General features: G+C 48.8%; 1 protein-coding gene across 1 annotated transcript in view; it reads right to left on the bottom strand.

Annotated features, from left to right (window-relative positions):
- INPP5D (inositol polyphosphate-5-phosphatase D) overlaps nucleotides 1–15,582 on the bottom strand; it is a 138,504-nt gene that overhangs the window by 104,045 nt on the left and 18,877 nt on the right. Inside the window, exon 2 of the mRNA XM_052637361.1 lies at nucleotides 12,731–12,794. Within this exon, the coding sequence (XP_052493321.1) occupies nucleotides 12,731–12,794 (64 nt within the window). The remainder of the gene's footprint in view (nucleotides 1–12,730; nucleotides 12,795–15,582) is intronic.

The following is a 15,582-nucleotide window of genomic DNA, read 5'->3' as shown; positions in this document are numbered from 1 at the left end:
AGGAGAGGGCAGTAGGAGGGAGCTCTGGATGGCGTCAGGACTCAAAGCAATGTGGCTATTATTACTATTATTATTACTTTCTGTTCCTAGGCAACACTCCCAATAACTTTCTTAACCTAAAAAAAATTGAGACAGGATTGCCATATAATATTATATTAGATTCAGGTGTACACAATTGTATATATTGAAAAATGATTGCCACGATATGTTAGGCTAACGTCTATTGCTGCACATAAGTTACGTTTTCTCTTCTTACCATATGAACTTTTGATATACTCTCTTAGCGACTTTCAAACATACAATTCATTATTTTAAGATATACTCTGTCAGCGACTTTCAAATAGACAGTTATTAACCGTAGTCGCCATGGTGTACATTATATCCACAGGACTTGTGTATCTTTTTTTTTTTTTTGACTGCACTGGCCCTGTGTTGTGGCTCAGGTCTTAGCTGCCCCACAGCACGTGGGATCTTAGTCCCCCAACCAGGGATTGAACCTTCATCCCCTGCACTGGAAGGTAGATTCTTAACCACTAGACCACCAGGGAAGTCCCCTTATTTGTCTTATAACTGGAGGTTTGTATCTTTTGATTACCTTCATTTTAAGACTCACAGCACACTTAAAATTGTGTACCATTCACTCTAGCTGACCAGGCATGATACTGTTACTGCCAAATTTTTGCAAATTTTTTTTCTCCCCCAAATATCATAGGACCGTTGACATTTAAAGATTGCCTCAGTGAGTGCTCAAAGCTCTTCACAGAAGGTCCTTACAACTATTTTTGAGATACCAAATATATTACAGTTTCTAAAGTTAAATTTCAGAGAAATGCATTTACAGTGACAGTTTCCCAGAAGAAGCAAGGCCATGTTTCAATGTCAGGGGATTTTATTTCTGTTTCATATTTCAGTTTGAACCTCCTTACCCTTCTTATGTCTTTCCTAAGAGAAAAAGCAGAGGCAACTAATGTTGATCTGCAGGAATCCTTAATACAGAAAAAAGAAGACTTAGTCCAGAGAGTAATTTTGTGGTTCCTGCCTGGCTGGGCGAAAACCACCCAGACTTCAAGCTGCACTCACATTGGAAATCTACTTATATCTCCATTTCTTTCAGGACATGCCACTTTATTTATTTTTCTGCTTCTTGCTGTGTAACCATTTTCATCATGGGGGCCAAATCTGTTCACCTATACCAGCAGGAATAAACACTGAAGTGCAAAGCACAGGGTGGGGCTCAGAAGTGCAGAGGGCTGGGTGTGCAGTGGGGATGTGTCCTGGGCCAGCTGGGGGCCAGAGACTGTCCCAGGCCTGGGGCTCTGTGATTGGCTCAGTCCATCTCAAGAGGGAGGAGGGGGTGGGCAATGGGGAAAGAAGGGACACCATGGGTGTCTGAGCCCTCCTCCAGTATGCAAAGTTCACCTTCAAAATAGCCATTTCCCTCTGAAAGACACAGTGCAGGAAGCTCATCTTCTTCACTGTTTCCATTTCCCCTTTTCTTTCACCCTCAGCAATGGTCCTGTATTTAAGAGACTGCCCTGTTTAAACTGCCCTCCTCCAAGAACTGAGCCGTTCATCTCTTGGCACTGCTTGGATACAGCTGTAATTATAGCTGTACAAGCTCATCGATACACGAAGAACATGGACTAATCATTATCTTTCAAAAGCCGTCATGGTCCCAGTGGTCCTGGGTACAGGCGCATCCTCCATTTCCCCATTGCCAGGAGCTTCGGAGGGATATTTTTAACCTTAATTACATATCCCCGAGATGCTCTCCTTTCCAGCTTGCTTTTCTTTGTGTGAAACTCTCGAGGTACTCTGAGAGAGACAGAAATGACAGCTGGCAGACAAGCTCTGCGTCCTTAGCCTGAGAGTCAGCTTGCAGAGGAGCTGCCTCGGGGCAGATGAAGCCTGGGGCAGCTCCTGATTAACTCTGCAGCCTGCCCCCAAACTCCCCCGCTGCCTTTGGTTCTTTCCAGACCCGTCCTGGTGTGCCCACTGCACCCCTGCATGTAGGCAGAGCAGATTATGAAACAGCAGCCCCCGTCACTCCCTACTCCTCTCTGTGGATGTTCTTGTTATAGGAGCAATCCTAGAATTCTGAGCTCGCAGGCACTTGGAGGTCTCTAGTCCATGCCCTTCCTTTTATAGGGGAGGAAATGGAAGACATTCCTCTCTCACTCATATATTTATGCCTCGTTCAAGCTTTTAGCAAATACTTAGGAGGGCTCAGATGGTAAAGAATCTGCCTGCAATGCAGGAGACCCAGGTTCCATCCCTGGGCTGGGCAGATCCCCTGGAGAAGGGAATGGCTACCCACTCCAGTATTATGGCCTGGAGAATTCCATGGACAGAGGAGCCTGGCGGGCTGCAGCCCATGAGGTCGCAAAGAGTCAGACACCACTGAGTGACTAACACTACTGAGCCCTAATCTGTGCCAGGTGCTCTCCCAGAGGTTACAGATACCGGTGTGAGCCAGAGAGACAAGGTCTTAGCTCATCCTTACGGTGGAGACAGATGAGAAGCGAGTGGAGCAATAAATCACAAAGACTGTCACTGAGGGAGCTAGAACCACAGTGCCTCAAAGATGCCCATGTCTCAATGCTGCCTGGAACCTATGAGAGTGTTTTATTATGTGGTATTGGGGAATTAAGATGCAGAGAGAATTAAGGTTACCTTGAATTATTTAGGTGGCCCAATCCAATCCCAAGGGTCTTCATAAGGAAAAGAGGGAGGTTGGAGAGTCACACCCAGAGAGGCGGCATGGTGACAAAGCGTGACTGGCCATCCCTGGCTTTGACAGTGGAGAAATGGGCCATGAGTCAAGGATCACAGCCCTGCTAACTCCTTGACTGTAGCCCAGTGAGACCCATTTCAGACTTCCAACCCTCAGAACTGTAAGATCATACATTTAATGTTTTTAAACCACTACATTTATGGTAATTTGTTACAGCGGCAATAGGAACTAATCCCGTTGCAGACAATGATAAGGGTTATAAAGAAAAACAAAATAATTAGGGCATGCCTTTAGATGAGGAGACCTGGAAGTAACACTGGGGCAGTCAGCTATGGGGTGATGTCAGGGGACAGAGTCTGAGGCAGAGGCCAGGGCAAGTGCAAAGATCCTGGGGCAGGGAAGAGCTTTGACAGGATTGACTATCCGCTCAATGCCTTTCCAGGAGAGAGAGTGATTTTGTTGTCTGGTTTCCGGAGCAGCCACTGGTCTTTCTTGCAGACTTCTGAGGAACATTTAGATCTGTTGGTTTAAATGCCTGGTCTCCCTCTTTAACGACTGGAACTGCATCTTTTTCTTGTCCCAATATGAGGTGCTAAGGCCTCATTTGCCAGTCATTGGATTTGGGGAAACACATGTCTCCAAGGCTTTAGAACTTTCCCCTCAAATCATGAGGCAGCACAAATATTATCGAAAGAGACAGGGGAACACTCTGATCACCATCAGCCTCTTGGAATTCTTTTTACTTGGACAGTCAGGAGCAGAAGAAATGAAGAGACTTTGGAAACTTCTTACTTAACCTCTTCTGGTAATTCCCTTTGTAGAAAATGACTAAGTGATGACTTACTAATTAATTTAATATTGAGCGGGGTGAGAAATTTGGATTTCTTGGGATTGCTCAAAATGGGGCTCATCTCTGCTAAGAACCAGGCGAGGGAGTTAAGGTTAACCTCGAAAGTTTTCTTGAGCACCGAGAGGGAAATTGGGGCACCATCTTCCAAGCCAGGTGAAGCTGGGCCTTTCATTTGGTCAGTGGTCATGAAGACTGCCCTGGGCTGGGCTCCAGGGCAGACACAGAGACGAGAGAGACCCTCACTGTTCCCGAGGCACCCACTGTCCCCTCTGGGAGACTGCCACAGGGCTGAGTACCACCCCACATGGCAAGGGCGTGGTAGTGGGAAGACGGCAAGTGCTAGGGGAACATAGAACAGAGGGAGGTGATTTGGGGGAAGAATTGGCGGGGCCATTTGCTTCCTCCAGTTTAAGGGGAGCTCCTTTTGCTGTAGAAGGTTCCCAAAACACCTCTACTTTAAGCTCTACACACCTGGGGTTCAGGGTGTCATCTTGCTAAGTCCTGGATCTCTAGACTGAATGTTCTGTGCAGGCAGAGACTGGGTCTGTGAGGCTGACTGTTGGCCTTCTTTGCCCAACTAATATGTGTTGAACGAATGGCTGTGCAGAGTCTCAGCTAAGCATTCTGGAACATGACCACTCAGCTTAAGAACAGGGTCATCTTGAACCTCATTCAAGAAGGTTAATGGCTCAAACGGTACACAACTCACAGCTGGTTCCATAGCCGGGGCCAACTTTCTGTCGTCGGGAAAGCAAAAGCTGGTAGACATGGTGGCAGCTTGAGATTTCATCTGGCGCTCACCTTCCAGCCAGGGGGCCCCACTGGAACAGAGGACCTGCCCACGATGCAGAGGCAGTCGACCAAGGCATGAAAAATCAGTGCCAAGTCAGGAGATACAGTGCATAGTGTGCTGCTGCTGCAAAGCCGCTTCCGACTCTGTGCGACCCCAGAGATGGCAGCCCACCAGGCTCCCCCGTCCCTGGGATTCTCCAGGCAAGAACACTGGAGTGGGTTGCCATTGCCTTCTCCAAGGCATGAAAGTGAAAAGTGAAAGTGAAGTTGCTCAGTCGTGTCCGACTCTTTGCGACCCCATGGACTGCAGCCCACCAGGCTCCTCCGCCCATGGGATTTTCCAGGCAAGAGTACTGGAGTGGGGTGCCATCGCCTTCTCCGGTGGATAGTGTGGACCCAATTAAAAATGACAACAGCAGCAAGGGCAAAACAAGCCCTAATTTTAAATGAAACACATAGGCTTTCTATATGTTTAAGGGTGGCAGCAGAATTAATTCATTCAGTAAATATCTACTGGGGTCTCCCCCAGTGGCTCAGCGATGAAGAATCTGCCAAAAATGCAGAAGATGCGGGTTCAATCCCTGGGTCAGGAAGATTCCCCGGAGAAAATGGCAAATGGTATTCTTGCCTGGGAAATCCCATGGACAGATGAGCCTGGTCCCTGGGGTTGCAAAACAGTCAGACATGACTTAGCAACTACAAATATCTATTGAATACCCACTACATGCCAGGAACAGCTCTAAGAGAAATAATGAATGAATCAAGCAATAAATATATAAAGTTAGATACTCACAAGTGCCATCAAGAAGATAAAGCAGGGTAAGGGGTTTGAGAGCCATAGGTGGGGGGCAGAAGGCAGGTGGCTCTTTCAATGGAGTAATCAGCAATTACTTTCTTAGAGGAAAGACTCTTTTCTGTAGGACAGCTCTAAGTAGCCTCTTACATGTACTAAGGTTAGACTCAGAATCTGATCTTGACAGTGAAGTTAGAGAAGACACTAAACCATTCTGCAAGAAGCAAGTAATTGCTAAAGTACTGATTGGTTTTTGTGCTTTTTCTGGTTAGAATTGGAGAAAGGGATCTCAAACCCCTTAGGGTTTGATGTAGGGCATGGAGACAAGTGGCACGAGTATCTGGGTGGGCAGCAGTGGTCCTAGCAACATGGCATAGGCCGTGCTGAAAACTGGAGATACACATGTCAGCGGGGATACACGTGTCAGACCACGGTTTGTGAGCTTCTGGTGCAGTGAAACCTGACGCTCAATTGAAATGTCTCTTTCTCTCCTTTGAAATTCCCCCAGAATAGTCCAAACGTTTGCATATTGAGGTACTTTTAGCTGCATGTAACAGAAAACCCAATTTAACTACTGTACTTGAACAAAAAGGAATTAACTGTCTCACAAACAGGAAGTCTAGAGGCCAGGCAATAACCAGGCTGCTTAATCCTGCTCAGTTAATTCAATGGCATCATTGAGGACCCAGGTTCTTTTCATCCTTCTGGTCTGTCCTCTGCAGCCTGGCCTCACTTTCCAGTGACTGCTCCTCTTGGTTTCAAGATGGCAGCAACAAGTCCAGCAATCACATCCTACAACGGCTTTCAAACTTAGAAAATGGATCTTTTCATCCTGTGTCTTCTTCTAAGACAAATAAACCTTTACCAGAAGCCTTGTGGAACGTTTCCCATCACATCTCATTGATTACTATTGCATCATATTCCTGGCAGTTACATTACATTACAATATTCCTGAATATTCATTGGAAGGACTGATGCTGAAGCTGAAGCTCCAATACCTTGGCCACCTGATGCAAAGAACTGACTCATTAGAAAAGACTCTAGGAAAGGAAAGATTGAAGGCAGAAGGAGAAGCGGATGACAGAGGATGAGATGGTTGAATGACATCAGCTAGTCAATGGACATGAGTTTGAGCAAGCTCCAGGAGGTGGTGAAGGACAGGGAAGCCTGGAGCACAGCAGTCCATGGGGTCGCAAAGAGCTGGGCATGATGAGAGACTGAACAACAACAGGAATATTCCTGTGCTTAAACCCACCAGCCACAGCTAGTGTTGGCCCCCGTGTGGGCTCTGCTTTGGGCTACAAATAAGAAACGGTCCACCTGGGGCAAGGTGGACCGGAAGGCTTACAGCATGAGAAGCAGTGACAAGATGGGCAGAGTGGGGAGGGGGAAAGGGTAGAGACAGTCATTTGGAGGTAGAGAGGGCGGATAGAAGCCAGAAGAGCTGGAGTCAACACTTACTAAAGATCAAACAGAAGAAAAGTCTTCTGAGACAAAGACAGACCCAGGTTTGGCAAAGTGAACAGGCTGAACACGTTCCAGGAACTGTTGATGCAAGGAAAATGACAAGGGTGGTAAGAATTCCCACCAGCTTCAAAGCAGAAAACGAAAAATACTGGTTCCCTGTAATGGGACTGGTACCAGCTTGGCCTTGGATTACTGTATTTTAATACACTTTGTATACTAAGTGTCTTTAATTTTTTTTTTTCTTTTAGTTTTTGGCCACGCCATGCCACATGTGAGATCTTAGTTCCCTGACTGGGGATCAAAACTGCGCACCCTGCCTTGGAAATATGGAGTCTTAACCACTATACCAGGGAAGTCAGGTATACTAGGTTTCTGAAGACAGTAGAACACTGCCTCTGTAGAATTTTGAAGGGAAATTTGGTCCCCAAGAATTTCATCTTCACCAGATTTCCTTCTGAATCTGATGGCAACTGGAAAATGTTTTGAGATACCCAGAAGCTTGGGAAACAGACCTGTCCTTGTTCTATAGCAGATAACACTAAAATGAAATGAAATAAAATTACATTAAAATGCAGGCTTCTAGAATGTGGCTGTCACAGCCTAAAGGGACTGCTTGGTTGCTGTGGACCACACCGTGGGCCCCGCTGTGGACCACATGGCCGCCGAGCCCCGCAAGGCGGCCCCGCATGCGGGCTTCTGCAGCCCATGCATCTTCTGCTCCTCTTGCGCAATGTCAGGAAGTCTGTGTTCGAGCCACATCCTTCGCCCAGCGGCTCAGACGGAATCTTTTACTTCACTTGGTGACCACTCAGAACAATAACAGCTGCCACCCTCTTCCTGAGCTAAACAACAATGGCTCAACCGTCAACCCTCCCGGACAGTTGTGACGGAACAGCTTTTAGAAAGTTGTTTTGTTTTTTTCTATCTCTGCAAAAGCCACATTGACCAGAGCAACGTGACGGCCACTGTCAGGGACCAGGAACTGAGTCATGAGTCTGTCGCCTGAACGGCTCAGGCCACTGGGGTTTTCTTCTAAATGGGGAAAGAATACCTGGAGACTATGAGGCAGATGGTTTCAAATTCCCTCTTCATCCAAAGTTGCCTTAAACCCTGAATCTGTGTTCCTGTCTTGACTTCGACACTCACCAGCCAGGGCAGAATCTCAACCACAAGAAAAGACAGGAAGTTTGCAGCAAACGTCACCTTGACGGTGGACCAGCAGAGGCTTTTATTTTCTCCTTTATTCTTCTGTGTGGAAGGATGTCAGAGGAGCAGCAGGGGTGGGAGGGTCGCAGGATGGAGCTGTAGGGCCCCATGCACTTGGACTGTGGCAGCGGGTTGTTTACGTGCCAGCCTTGGGGCCTCCCCGTTCCAGCTGACCCATCAAGACTGCTCGCCCTGCCTTGAAGTCCCTGGGAGGAGAGTCATTGCAAAAGGCCTCGGGAAACCCAGAGCTCACTCTGGAGTCAGCAGTCCTCCTCCGAGGGCCACTTCCCTTTCCATGTTGGGGCGGGAGTCGGGGCCTTACGAGAAACCCACTCTCGGTGTGGGAAATGGGACTGAGGGGCCGGCCCTCAGAGTCCTGCCCACCCCCAGCACCAGCAGCTCCACCTCCAGTCTGGAAGGTTCCCAGGCTCAAGGGCAGCTGTTGAATGACGGCTTAAATCCCCGGGCTGCTGGGGACACCGTGGAAACTCTCAGCCCGAGGAGCCGAGCTGAGGGTGCCTGATCGGCACAAACTGGTCTCCTTCCCACCACCCCTGAGCACTGCTAGAACCTTCTAGAACTTCCAGTCTCCCTTCCCCTCCCCCTCTATGCTGCCTCTGTGCCCCCCTGGTTCCCTCTTTTTTTTTTCTATCAGAACTGCCCCCCACCACTCATCTCTACCCCTCCCTCTTTCTTCTTTCACTTTTTCTTCCTCCCTCTTATTTACTTTTTGTTTTCTTTTCCTTTTTGGGCAAGCATCTGGGACCCTTGTCCCTAGCCAGGGATCGAACCCAAGACCCCTCCATTGGAAGCAGAGTCCTAACCAGTGCACTACCAGGGACGTCCCTTCCTGTCTCTTCCCTTTCTCTTTCCCTGTCTCCCTCTTTCCTCTTTCACTGTTCCTTCTTTCCTCTCTCTTCCTTTCTCCTTCTCTCTCCATCCCATTTCCTGCCCTTCTTCCCTCCTCCCTCATCTGAGCTCGAGGTAGAACTGACTTAGGCTGGTTCACAGGTGTCCTCGTCTTGTTCGAGGTCTGTTTCTCTCAAAGCAAATCAAGACTTTAAAGGCATGCCAGCGTTTTTGTTTTTGTTTTTTTCACTTTAGGATATGGTATTGGTTTTGCCATGCATTGACATGAATCCGCCAAAAAAAAAAAATACAATAGAATCAATAACAAAAAATATATATAAATAAATAAAGAGAAAAATAAATAAAGCCATGCCAGTGGCTCCCCCTTCTCCACACCTCCCGCCTAGCCCTGCCACTGACCACTCCCCTGGCTGCGTATTTTACCTGCAGTCTGGGAGGCCTGATTTTGAGCCCCACTTCACAGCAGAGTCACACTCACACCCGAGACCACACAGCTGGCACAAGCTTGACTTGACCCAGCTGGGAACTGGGTGGTTGGCTTGCCTTCCAGGTGCCTCAACAGATTTACTGCAAAGGCCAAATGTCATCTCTGATCATTTATTATCTACAACCATGGAAGGAAAAGTAGCCTCTCCCTCTGAGAGGTTCCATCTCCCTGCCTCCCTGTCCTCCTTCCTGGGACAGAATCCGTCCTTCTCTAAGGCGTTCAATGCCCAGCTGGGTTTGGACACACCTTCTGAGGTCGAAAAATAGAAGGCTTAGTCAGGCAGGTCTGGAGCCTGGGCGTGATGCCCCACTTCTGCGGGGCTCAGCGACCTCCATGCTTTAAAGCACAGGGGTTGAGTGAAGTTACGGCTTACACGCTTCCCACCCATCTCTGACGTTTCGTAAGTCTGGGGATGGTGGAGTGAGAATCGAGTCCCCAAGGGTCAGGCTCGCTCCTCCACCTGAGCTACCTGGGGACCGTCACTTGACTGACTTCACGAGGTTGGCAAGCAACAGAGACAGTGTCTCCTTCGATTTTGACAAAAAGCAGGAGGCCCAGGGTGAGAACAGCTAAGGCGATTAGAATAAGATGAAAGTCTTTGCTGCTTCACTTGGCAATGTTTCAGGCCAGATCTTATTTGGGGAGCCTTCTATTCTGGGGGTACCCAACAGACTCAGGTGTAAGGAATGAGTTATTTAGAAACTGTGGCTAAGCTCAGAAAAGAATATGAGGTTTCTGCCTCAACATGAAAAGAGGAACTGGAGTTAAAATGAGCCCCGATCAGTAAGTACTGAAGCTGCGACAACCCCGGGACTTGGCCTGACCGTGCGCGTGGTTTAACCACCTCCTCGTGCACAGCTGCTCTGACTGTCTTGTGCACTGTTGTATCTTTGCAGGAGTACAAATGGCCCAGGCTGCCTCGGCAGCCCCAGCTCCCCGTACCCTGGTTACTGGTCTTGGCCAAAAGGAGGTCCCAGGCCCAGTGCCCGGGTTGGGGAAAGATGCGTCCAGCAGGGCCTGGCTTTTCTATGAGGTCTGCCTGGCTGAGTGTAGGCCTCAGGTAACGATGCCTCAACCCCACAACTCTACCTGTTGTCCGAGCCATGGGTGGGTCCATGCTCCAAGACAGAGGATTGCAGAGAAAGCCGTTGATGGCTGAGCCGACCAGGTTCCCTCTCGGGACTGGCAACTCAGGAATGAGACTGTTGGTGGGAGCAGGGCAGACTCACCAAGACGGGCTAAGAAAGGGGCCCCTCGCAGAGAAAGCCGTTGAAGGCCAAGCCAATCAGTTTCCCTCTCGGGACTGGCAACTCAGTAGTGAGCCTGTTGGTGGGAGCAGGGCAGACCCCCCAAAAGGGGCTGAGTCGTGGCAGGTAGCACCTGGACCGCAGGGCCCCAAGCCCTTCCGGTCCAGGCCCCAGCCTTCTCCCTCCTTGCGCTGTACATCTCCCCCAGGGCTGCCCACACTCCTTGCACACGTTAGCCAAACTGAGTCTCTGTTCTTTTTGACCCCCAAAGCCTAGTGAGGCCCCAGGTTCGGAAGCTGCTGCAGGACTGGCAGTCATTCCCTGGAAAACGCGATATCATGGCAGCAAGGAGTGACGGCGAGAGGGTCCAGACCTGGGTGCAACTTAAGACGGTTACAAGCCGTGAGTGCAGACTCTGTGCAAGAAGCCACAGTCGGGCCTTTTCCAGTTTACAATCTAGTCATACTTAAAGTCTTCTTCCCTTTGAAGGAATAAAAGAAACCACAAGGGGAAAAAAGATCAAAAGCCCCGACTAACTTTTAACTCGAGAGTTTAAACTCCTTTCAGCAAACCACCAATCAAGGACACTAACCTCTGTGGGAAAGTTCACACAGTCCTAGACTTGGGGAAAATTCAAGGCCATTGAGCCCCACCAGCCCCCCAGGCAGGCCTCCCCTTGGGCAGTCTTGTCCCTGACAGGTGAGGAGCCCACAACAAGACCACCATCCCAGTGGTGGGTGGCTGCCAAGTCTTGGAAAGACCGTCTAGTCTTAGAGTACCAACGTGTGTTCCTGGTGACAAGGCTGAGACATGGGAGCGTCCCAGATGATCCAAAAACATTCAAACGGGTGTTCTTTAGATACCACTGCAGATGCATGTGTGGGAAAGGACCAAGAAGCCAGAAGCTACGCTCAGCCTGACCTGTGTGCGTGTGCACAAGAGCACACTCAGTTGTGTCCAACTCTTCGCAGCCCCATGTACCCCAGGGACCTGCCTATTGTCCAGTTTTGTCTGTCCCACTGCCTCCTGAGTGCGTGTTGAGTCGCTTCAGCCGTGTCCGACTCTGTGCAATCCCATGGACTGAAGCCCGCCAGGCTCCTCTGTCCATGGGGATTCTTCAGACAAGAATACTGGAGTGGGTTACCATGCCCTTCTCCAGGGGATCCTCCCGACCCAGGGACTGAACCCAGATTTCTTGCATTGCAGGCAGATTCTTTACCGTCTGAGCCACCAGGGAAGCCTGTTGCATCCTAGTTCTGCACAAAATGCATCATTCCATTTATCTCCGGAATCAATGATTGCACGCCACCTCACCCCTTCCACTTCTACTTTCTTTTCAACTAAACCCCTGGTCCTGTCACGGCTCCTCCGTGATGTGGTGTCCTGACCCTCGCCTATCCTGGCCGCTCTACTCGGCACGCGGGTGGGGGGTGGTGCCCCTCCCCAGGGGCCGGAGAGCTGAGTGTCACTTCTCTGCCCCCACCAGCGAGAGCATCTCTGTTGTCGTGTATTGTGATGACACCACACCCGTGGGTCTTGTCACACAAACCGTATGGAGGGTGGTTTTCCTGGACTCAGCACACCTGGTGTGTCCTTCTGTAACCTTTTTCTTTCTCTCTCTCTCTTTTTTGGCCAAGTTGCACAGCTTGTGTTTTCAGGATCTTTAGTTCCTTGACCAAGTATGGAACCCAGGCCCGCAGCAATGAAAGGGCCGAGTCCCAACCACTGGACCACCAGGGAACTCCCTCTTTAACCTTTATAATCAGGGTTTTACGTGTTCGGACTTTCCATGGGGAAATCAGATGTCATGATGCCTTTGACAAAACAGGTCTCTATGAATTCAAAGGTATTATTTCCTGCTCATCCTTAGGGTGATCTTCTAGCCCCTCAAAACCTACAGTCTGCTGTCCTGCAAGCTCCCTCTCTTCTCTCCTTCACGGCCCACTTACTCTCACGCATTTGAACGCACCGAAGAAAAGAATCAACAACCACAGTCACTTTTCCTTTGCATCTGAGCGTGCTTATTCCCGTTATTTCCCCTTCACACCCACGAACACAGATAGTGTCTGTGGCGCCTGCTCCATCACGCCCCGGAGCAGGTCCATTTGCAGGGTCACAGTCTGCCCGCTGAGCAACCCCAGCCAGGGTCCTCTAGGAGAAAGACAGGCTCAGACAAGCCCCACGTCTAGGCTGCCTGGGACACCCAGTTTCTCCCCTCCTTCCTCTTTCGCTGCCAGTATACGTTGCAGTCAAGGTCACGTTTCAAGGTTTCTGAAAGACTCACCTGAACAGTGAATTTATCATCTTCATTGGGCAGAATCCTATAAGTGTAAACACAATTCCGGTACCTGAAACAGACCAAGTGCTGAGTTAGAACCTATACGTTCCTTTTTCTGGACGTCGACGGGCCTGGGACAGAGGCACCACTTGCCCCTCCCACTTCACCCCCCCAGCACTCAAGGAGCCTTAAGGGAAGGTGGTGGAGTCCCTGGGGCGTGGTTCACTTTGGTGCTTGACAGCTGTGTGGGTTGATCTAAAGGGGTCCTCCACTTGGAAGGGCTTCCTCAGCCTCTGGGCTGCCCTGTTGGCCAAGCAAAATGGAGCCAGAGTGGGTGTTTGAAGAAGGAACGAGACCCTAGCGGAGTTGAGCACAGTGGGAGCATGCCAAGTGGGAGGTGGGCACAGCTACAGAGGGGCTGCACTGGCCAGGGTGAGGCTCATGCAGCTTTGGGTGGAAGTCCCCCACCCTCTGTGGCTGCTTCCCCAGGAGACTTTGCCCCACGGGCTCGTTCTCCCGAAGGCTGGCCACAATTCCTTCAGAAAGCTGGATTTTCCCAGAAGCCTTAGGGTGAGCCTCAGTGCACCTTCTAACGTAGAAGGGCAGGGAATCCTGGATTCTCTTTCTAGAGGCTCAGCCTTCCTCTGGTCCAGAGGACTCTGACGTGGGAAGGAAGGAGAGCCACTTTTTCCTTTCCTAAAAGCCTTGAGAGGAAGGGGGGCTGTCAGGTCTGAGCGTGTGGGGGAGGGGCCCATGGATGGGTGGTCCAGCAGGGGCAGCCAGCCTGCAGACAGCCTGGTGGCAGTGGGCAGCCACGGAGTTCCCCTGGCTTGGCTACTGAGGCCACGGGCGTAAGGAATTTGGGGGACACCACTTGGGTCTTACACTCTCAGTTGAAATGACTGTTCTATCCTCTCACCCATAATCTCCCATCCCCACTTCCCCCACATGGGATTCTCACGGATCCTGAAAACTTGCCCACCCCTCTAGACCCCCAGGCAGCTCCACACTCCAGCTCACAGAGGCTCAAGTTGTTTCGATGATCAAAGTGATGCTTCAGTACAAAGCGGTCATTCATTTAACCTCTCCTAGGTGCGCAGCACTCAATACTTCTGTGTTACTGTTTAACTAGATTTTGAAGTTATTCACTAGTTAACAAAATTTAAGACTACTCAGAAAGGTATAAAATGAAAAAAAAAAAAAGTATCCTTCCCCAGTCCTGTGAATTCTTTGGAGTTCCTACTCCTTTTGTAAATCATTCCAGAACATTTAAACATACACATAAATTGACGCATATCTTTTAAATGCAAATAACATCATATTACATATGTTGTTCTAGAATTTTCTGCTTTTCACCTATATATATATAGATATATATATAGATATATTAGCAATCTGTCCAAGTCATGTTCCAGCACATGACCAGCTCATCATTTATTTGACTAGACCATGATGATGAACAGGTAGTTTTGTGTGTGTGTGTGTGTGTGTGTGTGTGTGGTGTGTGAGTCACTCACTTGTGTCCAATTCTTGTGACCCTATGGACTATAGCCCACCAGGCTCCTCTGTCCATGGAATTACCCTTGTCCATGGCAAGAATATTGGAGTGGGGAGCCACTCCCTTCTCTAGGGGATTTTCCCCTTCCCAGGGATCAGAACTTGGGCTCCCATGTTGCAGGCAGATTCTCACTGTCTAAGCCACCAAGGAAGCCTGGATAGGTAGTTATTTGGGGCTTTTCACTACTATAAGTAGTGCTGCAGTGAACATCTCTGTTCTGACCTCTTGTGACCTCACATTGGTGAATCCTCAGTAAAATCCTTTCGTTTCTCCCTCAGTAAAAAGGGGAGAATAATAATACAGCATCAACTTTTTGTGTAAATTGAGCATTTAGACTAGTGCTCAAAACACACCAAACACCGCAAGTGCCGCCATTTGCGAGCGGGGGTGGATACATCTCTAGGAGAACGGCTGGGCTAAAGGTTGCAGGCACTGCATGTTTTGATAGAGACTAACATTGGCTTCCAATGAAGTCGTCACATTGTGTCTCCTACTAACCTGTCTCTTACTAACTGGCTATGAAAGTGTATATTTCCCCATACCCTGCCAACTGGGTGTTATCAGACATTTTAATCTTTTGCAAATTTGAGAGATGATGGGTGGCTTTAATTTGCCTTTCTTTATGAGCAAGGTTGAATGTATTCTCATAAGTTTCACATATTTGTATTTCTTTTTCTGTGAATTCCTTTTCATGTCTTTGGCTCACTTTTTTTTTTAAATTTATCTTTTGCTTATTTATTCATAAGATTTTGATATATGCTACAGTATATTTTTGAGTTATTTATTTTTAACACTGTATATTGATGTTTTTCTTCTTAGCTGTACAGAGGTTTTATAATTTTATGTGGTCCATCTTACAATTTTTAATGCCTTTTGAAACAATGAATGTTAAAAGAAAGTTTTGGAGAATGTTTTGGGTGATTTCACTTCCATGTGTCTCTTCATTTTGCATAGGAAAATTTCCTCTCTTCCTCTGACCCCTTTAATTCCCATCTTTCCCATTCCCATCCTGTCTCCAAAGCCTGAACTGACACCACAGTTGGCTTATTTCACAGATGGCCAGGATGAAGCTCTAATTCAGCATCACCTCACCTCCCAGAGATGTCCCCGGGGAAACGGGCAACCGTCCCAGACCCCTACCTCACTCCCCCCCATGCCCACCCACTGCAGCCTCAGCCCCATTTGTAGAGCCAGCCAGGCACACGCCCCAGACAGTTGGAAGCCTGTTCTGGTCTTATCTTTCACAGCGTGTTCTCATGACACTTCCTCCTGTAGATATGCAAATTAGGCCAGGGCGGAG

The sequence above is a fragment of the Budorcas taxicolor genome, chromosome 3 (genome assembly GCF_023091745.1).
Source record: "Budorcas taxicolor isolate Tak-1 chromosome 3, Takin1.1, whole genome shotgun sequence".
Lineage (NCBI taxonomy): Eukaryota > Metazoa > Chordata > Mammalia > Artiodactyla > Bovidae > Budorcas > Budorcas taxicolor.
Note: the sequence above shows the minus strand (reverse complement) of the source record. Positions and strands in the feature narration are given on the sequence as shown.